The sequence below is a fragment of the Ipomoea nil genome, unplaced genomic scaffold (genome assembly GCF_001879475.1).
Source record: "Ipomoea nil cultivar Tokyo-kokei standard unplaced genomic scaffold, Asagao_1.1 scaffold0480, whole genome shotgun sequence".
Lineage (NCBI taxonomy): Eukaryota > Viridiplantae > Streptophyta > Magnoliopsida > Solanales > Convolvulaceae > Ipomoea > Ipomoea nil.
The window spans coordinates 3,758,540-3,767,141 of record NW_017616908.1 but is presented as its reverse complement, the minus strand read 5'-3'; the positions used below and the strand labels follow the sequence as shown (position 1 = coordinate 3,767,141).

The window sequence follows — 8,602 nt, the reverse complement described above, 5'->3', positions numbered from 1 at the left end:
GAATTTGAAAGTATCTGACTTATCATAGTTTACCCAGGGTGACCTAAGCAGTCATGCCATAAACCAAAGAATGTGTATCTTTAAATTTCTCCGCAAGTGCAACGCAGGAAATTTGGGGCCTGATATAAGAGTAATACAAACCTGAGGAAAAGGAAGGAAGTTCTTCGATTTCCTTCTTCTGGTTATTTACCGTTTTGGTAAAGACTAGGAATTCTGTATTGTTTTTTTGATTTTGTTTCTATGTGAAACCCGTTGGACCGAATATCCTTGAAACTAAGTAAAGTTCTTCATGATTGAGGATATAGGAGGACAGTTTCGATTATTAACTTTGTTCCGTTAGGAAGAATAAGTGAAGCTCTTCCAGAGCCCACAATAGTAACATTATCATTTACTATTGTTGAGAGTTTGCCTTTATGTTCATTGAGTGTTTGGAAAAATCTTCGGTCTGTCAAAACAGTGTGCGTAGTTGCACTATCCACCAAGCATAAAACAGGAACGTCTCCCATATCTCTATTGAGCTGTGACACAATTTTATGTAATGCCGAATTATATTCAACGACAGACTTATAGTCTTGGAACCTCAAATTCAGCCAGTCATCTTGTGCCTGGGGGGGGGGGGGGGGACAAGTGATATTTGTTGATCAAAACGGTCCTTGAGGGATTTCCATAAAATGTAGGGGTCCTTTTCAGTAAGATATTCATTCTTAAGATCATGATTAAGATGGTGACGAAGGAAGATGAGTGCTTTGGCCTTCTGGGCTGCATTACTTGTGGAATCAGCAATAATAGTATCTTGTAGCTCAGTTGATGCGAGATAAATCTCAACATCAAGAGCTCAAGTTAAATAGTTACTCCCGTCTAAGGCCAGTTCGGTAAATTCACCCTTGGTTAGTGCAGCCATAGTCTACAAAAATATTAGGAATATTTTATTATTCAAACAATTTAGCATATATTCTATGTGAAAATTTTCCAAAAACAAATATCATGCAGTACAAGCAATTAGGAAGAGATAAATACAATTGAAAACTCATAAAATTTACTGTTCACCGGGGTTGAGTGTGCTGATAACGTGTTGAATTGCAGGGTTGTCTGCATGCCTTTAGCTCGTGGAGAACAGTAATAAAGAGTAATAATAGCAGGAAGAAGAAGAATAAAGAATAGAGAAAAGTAATTCTTATTATCATCCCGGGGAAGGAACTCTGTACAGCATTACAATGGTATATATAACATCTCTATCATAATAGTCTTCAGGACTCTTACAAAATTAGGACTCATACAGTATTTAGAATCCTATCATCCATAGAATAATGTCCACATAAGGTTTTACAACACTTATTTATTATTTATTATTTATTATTTATTTATTTATTTTTAGTGGGGGTTGTGAAAGATTAACCCAAAATCTATATGTTGTATTAGTTTATAGCAGTTTGGAGCAAATTACTAAGTTATTATATAATATTTGTGGTGTTTTGATTAAAGTTAAAATGTTAAAATGACGAATTTGTTAAAATTTTGATGAATTTATCAATAATAATAATAATAATAATAATAATAATAATAATAATAATAATAATAATAATAATAATAATAATCCAAACAAAACGATATACAAAATAAAATTAAAAAGAAGAAGACAAAAGGAAGTCACGAGCTCCCTTTGTAAATGATGTTGGATCATTTTGATTCCACATCCATATTGAAAATGTTTGGAAAGAGGAGCTCAAGAGCTCTTCTAGGTAAGATAAGCAATGCTCCTCTTACAAACATATAATTGCTTGTCCATCTGTGTGAGTAAGTATTGAGAAGTTGAAGGAAATATTTCAATAATAATATTTACATCATCAAATAGTAAAGGCATATTTTCAAAAATAGTAAAGGTAAATTAAAAATGGAACGAAAATATTTCATTAATAATATTCTACATCATCAAATTAAAATGGAACGGAAATTAGGTAAAAATATAGTACCTGTTCTCAACAATTGAAGCACAAAGAGCCAATAACACCTCCACTGAGGCTCAAACTCACAACCTCTCATATGAAAGTCAAACCCAAGTGTCATCTAAGCACAAGGTGCTTAGCACTAAAAATGAATCTAATATTACTAATTGACTGAAAATATAAAAGGAAATGAATATTAATAATTGACTGCAAGTAAAAAATGATCCATAATTGACTAAAATAAAAAAAAAGAAATGGTCAAATCATTGCATTTTAATTAAAAATTGAATGAAAATTAAAATTGGAGAAAAATATTTCAATAATAATATTCTACATTGGCACGAGTAAATGGATATTTTAAACAATAGTAAAAGTAATTAAAAATGGAACTAAAATATTTCAATAATAATATCTACATCATCAATTAAAAATGGAACGAAAATTAGGTAAAAATATCATTTCATTTGATATTCTAATTGACTAATTGACTGAAAATAAAAAGAATAATTGGCTGAAAATAAATCTGATATTACTAATTGATTGAAAATATAAAATAATAACTAATTGCGTGATATTCTACCCTTATATATTTTCACCCAAGTAACTCATCCTGATGGAATGATGGTGTTAGTTCTAGACAAAGATGGACAAGATTGTGTTGCCACTACCATTATCGTCTACAAAGAGCTTTCAGTAATGTGTAAATATAATCGGTGATATTAAGTTTTTTTTTAAATGAAAAAATTGATATATATCTAGACAAAAAAATATATCTTCCATACAAATAAATAAGGATAGCAATTCATTTCTATAACTGAGTTGTTAGAGAACGAGCACATTTGCTTAATTTATGAAAATATTAAACAATGATAAATAAAATCTTCAAAGTTATAGCACCGCATGCGTACATCAAGACATTAGCTATTAATTTGAGCAATTATTTGCACAAATTCAAGCAATGATAACATCAAAGTATATAAACGATCAAAATCATATCTTTAATTGCACTATATAATATTTGATGTTCTGATTTAAATAATTACGGAGTATATATCGATTCATATATTCATATATTCTATTACAACAAATCCATTTCGTGCATCGCACGAGTGCAAATAATAGTTCTATTTAATAAGATTAGATTATATTTATACCCAACACACAGGACATAAAACTGCATTTCAGTAGAAGCACGCACTGTTGGTTTCCCTGTTGTGTGTAGGAGACAAGTTCCATCAATCTAGATTTTAGATCTCTTTTCTAGCTTGATATTTTTTTATTTTTTTTTTTTGAAATATCTGTGCTAGCTTGATAATGGCATCCTCATCATTTACAAAAACTCTTCTTCCCATTAGTTTTAAATTTTTTTTTCACAACTTTTTATGGACCCACCATTTTATCTTCATATTTTAATTATTTCTTTATCTATTATTATTCTAAAAATTATAATTGTAATTATTATTTTTATTATATTTAAATTAAACCTATCAAAATTTAAATAGTTTTATAATTACAAATATATTAACGTATCTACATTTAATTGAAATGACAATTATAAAATTAAAATTAAACTATTAATAAATATAATAATTAAATTAAAATAATATACTACATATCTACATTTATATTATATAAACTAAAAAAAAAACAATAACAAAATTAAATACAAATAATTCTATAAAAAATAATAATAATAACATTGTGGCCGTTGCTGTGGCCACAAAAGTTAAAAAATAAAAAATAAAAAATAGAAAGAAAGAGTGTCTGGCAACGAAAACGCGCGTCTCACCTTTTCTTTTTTTTTTTTTTCTTTCTTTAAAAATACTGACAAAATTTTTGGATTTGCAGGAGAAAGAATTGCACAAAATCCCATGCACAAAATCCCATCCTCCCATTAATCAAAAGTTTAACATAGAAGGTTGTACTATTCCAAAAGCTTAACAAAGTATGTAACGTCATATATGAAAATACGAAAGTGACATATGATAAGACCGTAACAATAGAAGCATTTTTAGTAATCATAATTTGTTTGAATATTTCATACTCCGTATTATAACTTGATGGATATAATACGATCGGAGCAAGACCCGGAACCCCGACCCACGGGGCGTCGGTTTCATGGGCCTCGACCCTTGGAGATTTCGCCCAGCAGTCCGTCGACCCGGCTTGGAGAGGTCGTCCGCGATGGGTCGGCCACGGAGAGGTCGTCCGCCGACCTAGACCCAGTCAAGGAGGCTCGGTCAACACGGATCCAACCACCCCTGCCTTAGGGGGTGGCGGTTAGGGGTGGGGGTTGTATAAAAACCCCCCACCTTGTCTCATTAAGACACGATTTATTCTACTTGCATACTTTGTCCTAAAATACTATTGTAATAGTCAATTCTATGGCATTTAATATAATATACGGTCTCACGGCCTTTACGACATCATTTATTTATTTATTTATTATCCATACTGCGTTCTTATCCGGATTTAATAATTCGGGCCACCCCGGGTTAATTAAATCCATCATTGGTGCTCTTGTTGAGAGCTGCTGTACCAGCTCAAGCGTGTTCTATATCCAGTGGTCTACCGCGACTAGCTACCATGGCAAAATCGAGATCCAACTCGCAGCACCAGCTCGTCGCAATCGGGAACGGCCCCAACGGGGTCCCCAGCCTCCATCCGGCCAACTCTGCCAGGTCGGGGGGAGACATGAGGGATCGCCTCACCAACCACCGCAGTGGTGGAGCTCCACCTCCTGCCCCCCCTGTTCAGGACCTAGCCCTCATCCGGGAGGGGATGGCGGTCTTCGAGCAAGCCTCCACAAGGCTGGCCCGGTCGTGGCGGACCTCCGAGCGCGTATGCCTGCCGACCCAGGCGTCAACCAAGGGCTGTCGGCACCTCCTCCACCTCCTCCGACCTGGGGGCGTAGCGGTCCAAGGACTTGGCCACCCCAGGCACCCATCACCCAGGGGGAGGTCAATTCGCCCCGTCGGACGGACACACGGGGAGGAGGGGACTCACGACGTGACTGACGTCAGGAGGACGACGGAAGGAGGTCAAACCAAACCAGGCCCGCCATGGAGAGGCTGGGCAGCCGGGTGCCAGCCCAAGAGAGGTTGGGCCCAAGGCCTGCCGCCAACGGGCATCCCCCAGCAGAATCCTGCTCCCACAGGCAAGCACGACGACAATCAGTCACCCGGAGGTCGCCAAACCACGAATCCCAAGCCCAGCCGCGACAAGAGGCGGGCTCGCGGAGGTCACCAGGTCGGGGGACCCGAGCCCCACCTCGGCGCGAACAGGCCTCCCGGGTCGAACGATGAGGTGAAACGAATGGTAGAGCTCCAAGCTCCCATCGAGAAGAGGTTGAGCAACTGCGGAGGAGGATGGACGAGCTCCAGAAGAAGATCGACGAGAGGGACGGGTCTCCGGAGCCCCAGGATGTGTTGTCCTCTCCGTTCGCAAACGCCATCATAGAGGAGCCCTTACCTCAAGATTTCCGCTTTCCCACCATTAAAGCGTACTCGGGGACCACGGACCCGCGAGCACACCTCACCAGGTACAGGGCCGCCATGATGATCACCGAGGCGACAGACGCCATACTATACAGGGGGTTCTTCGCCACCTTGGACGGGCAGGCGCATGACTTGTTCAGATCCCTCCCGGAGGGGGGGGGGGGGGTCCATCTCCACCTTTGCGGACCTCACCCGGCAGTTCCTGTCCCATTTCGCCACCAACATACAGCGAAAGAAGCAAATTACCGACCTGTGCGATCTAAAGCAGGGGAGCTCGGAGTCATTAGCCGAGTACCTCAGAAAATGGAAGAAGGAGGCCATGGGGGTCGCCAACTTCGACGGGAGGCCGGCCATGCCGATTTTTAAAAACAACATCAGGTCGGGTGCATTCCACCAAGACCTCATCAGGTACCCCCCAAGGAGCTATACCGACCTGATGAACAGGGCAGCCAGGTATGCTGACGCTGAGGCTGGCGAGAAGAGGAAGAAGGAGCAGGAGGAAGGGAGAGGTCGGAAAGATAAAGCACCTCAGGAGGAGCGCAAGGCGCCGCGGCCACACCGACGTGAATATGCCGAGGGGCCCGGGTTGAACCCCACACGCTATCTCACCCCGTTGACACAACCTGTGGGTACCATCTTGGTGCACGCGGAGGACCAGGGGATCGTGGTATTCCCAAAGGAGGAATGCATGAAGATATCGTCGAGGGGGGACCCCAACAAGTATTGCAGGTTCCACCGTCAGAAGGGACACGATACAGACGAATGCATCCTCCTAAAGAGACAAATCGAGGAGCTCATCCAAATGGGTTACCTCGGCCAGTTCATTAAGAAACCCGGCCAGGCGCAAGGCCAGAAGCAAGGCAATGTATGGAGGAAGGGGGGTGGCCAGGTGCCATCCACCTCGGCACCTCGTAAGAGGGACCACGACCACAGCTCCGAGGAGGAGGAGGAGACGACGGAGGACTCCAAGCCCCCGAAGAAACGTGCCATCTACGTCATCTTTGGGGGGCCTGAGGGAGGGGACTCACCAGCCGAGCGGAAGAAATGGGCAAGAAGCTTGTACATGGGGGAGGTCACACGAGCGCCCCACGAGAAGAAATCGAAGAGGGAGCCCATCACGTTCACCGATGCCGACCTTCCAGACGGGCCCCTCCCCCACCGAGACGCCCTGGTGGTCAAGATGGACATAAAAAACATGGTGGTGCACCGAGTGCTCATAGACACGGGTAGCTCGGTGAACGTCATGTACTACGACACTTTCACCCAGTTGGGACTCTCAAGAGGGCGACTGGAGCAAGTACGGACCCCCCTGTCCGGGTTCACGGGGGACTCAATTGAGACGGAGGGGTCGATCAATTTGGAGGTGGAGATAGGCACCCCACCTCACACCCGGAGGTGGGAGGTCGAGTTCGTAATCGTCAAAATCAGCTGCGCCCACAACATCATACTCGGCCAACCCGCCCTTGAAGACCTCAGGTGCGTGATTTTCATGGAGCACCTGTGCCTCAAGTTTTCGACACCGACCGGGGTCGGGGTCGCCCGGGGGACCAAAAGGTGAGCCGCAGTTGCTACTTGAAGGCTTGCCGCCAAATTGGTCAGAAGGACCTCCAGGTCCATACCATCGCCGAGAAGGCATTACTATTCTAGGAGGAGGACCATTCCCCTCCCCCAATAATATCTTAGTGGACGGCAATAAGCGGAATAATTTTCCTTGTTACAAAACTTGTTATGAGTAGGACCTTTGTTACTAAGCTTGGGTTTCATTTATTTTTTCCTAAAAAAAAAATGACGTAAAATAAGGGGGAACGAGTGATCACCCGATTTCCCCCCGCGGACCCTAAGGGGGCACGAGGTCCAACCTCGCGTACCAACCCCGACGGAGGACGCACCCTAAGGGGGCACGAGGCCCGACCACACGTACAAACCCCGACGGAAGAACCCGGTGGCAAAGTCCAGAAGGACTCGGTTCGAGCGGCTAGAGCGCACCCTAAGGGGGCACGAGGTCCAACCTCGCGTACCAACCCCGACGGAAGAGCCCGGTGGCTGGGTCCGACAGGACATGGCTCGAGCGGTTAAGCACACCCTAAGGGGGCACGAGGTCCAACCTCGCGTACCAACCCCGACGGAAGAGCCCGGTAGCGCAGTCCGGAAGGGCTTAGGTCGAGCGGCTGACGTACCCTAAGGGGGCACGAGGTCCGACCTCGCGTACCAACCCCGACGGGAGAGCCCGGTAGCGTAGTCTCATGGGACTATGTTAAGGAGGCTAATACAAGGCCAAAAAAAAAAAAGGGCCTAGCGCACCCCAGCACAAAACCGGGGTGCACCATGGCACCACCTCGGCAGCATGCCGGGGTGCATCGAGGTGGACCTGGGTAGTATGCCCACCTCCCGAAGGCAAGAGCATAGAGTATGCCCACCTCCCGTAGGCAAGGGCATAAGGTGTGCCCACCTCCCAGATGCAAGAGCATAAGGTGTGCCCACCTCCCGGAGGCAAGAGCATAAAGTGTGCCCACCTCCCGGAAGCAAGAGCATAGGTATGCCCACCTCTCGGAGGCAAAAGCATAAGGTGTGCCCACCTCCCGGAAGTAAGAGCATAAGGTGTGCCCACCTCCCGGAAGCAAGAGCATAAGGTGTGCCCACCTCCCGGAAGCAAGAGCATAAGGTGTGCCCACCTCCCGGAAGCAAGAGCATTGAGTATGCCCACCTCCCGGAAGCAAGAGCATAAAGTGTGCCCACCTCCCGGAGGTAAGAGCATAGAGTATGCCCACCTCCCGGAGGCAAGAGCATAAGGTGTGCCCACCTCCCGGAGGCAAGAGCATAAAGTGTGCCCACCTCCCAGAGGCAAGAGCATAGAGTATGCCCACCTCCCGGAGGAAAGAGCATAAGGTGTGCCCACCTCCCGGAAGCAATAGCATAAGGTGTGCCCACCTCCCGGAAGCAAGAGCATAGAGTATGCCCACCTCCCGGAGGCAAGAGAATAAGGTGTGCCCACCTCCCGGAAGCAAGAGCATAAGTGTGCCCACCTCCCGGAGGCAGGAGCATAAAGTGTGCCCACCTCCCGGAGGCAAGCACAAGGTATGCCCACCTCCCGGAGGCAAGAACACCAAGTGTGCCCACCTCCCGGAGGCAAGCATAAGGTATGACCTCCTCCCAGAGGCAAGC

At 44.7% G+C, this 8,602-nt stretch overlaps 1 protein-coding gene across 1 annotated transcript; it reads left to right on the top strand.

Moving 5' to 3' along the window:
* Positions 1 to 5,759: 5,759 nt before the first annotated feature.
* On the top strand, positions 5,760 to 6,998 carry LOC109173411. The gene has a single exon (XM_019322641.1). The coding sequence runs from the start codon at positions 5,760 to 5,762 to the stop codon at positions 6,996 to 6,998; it is 1,239 nt and encodes a 412-aa protein (XP_019178186.1).
* The last annotated feature ends 1,604 nt before the right edge of the window (positions 6,999 to 8,602 follow it).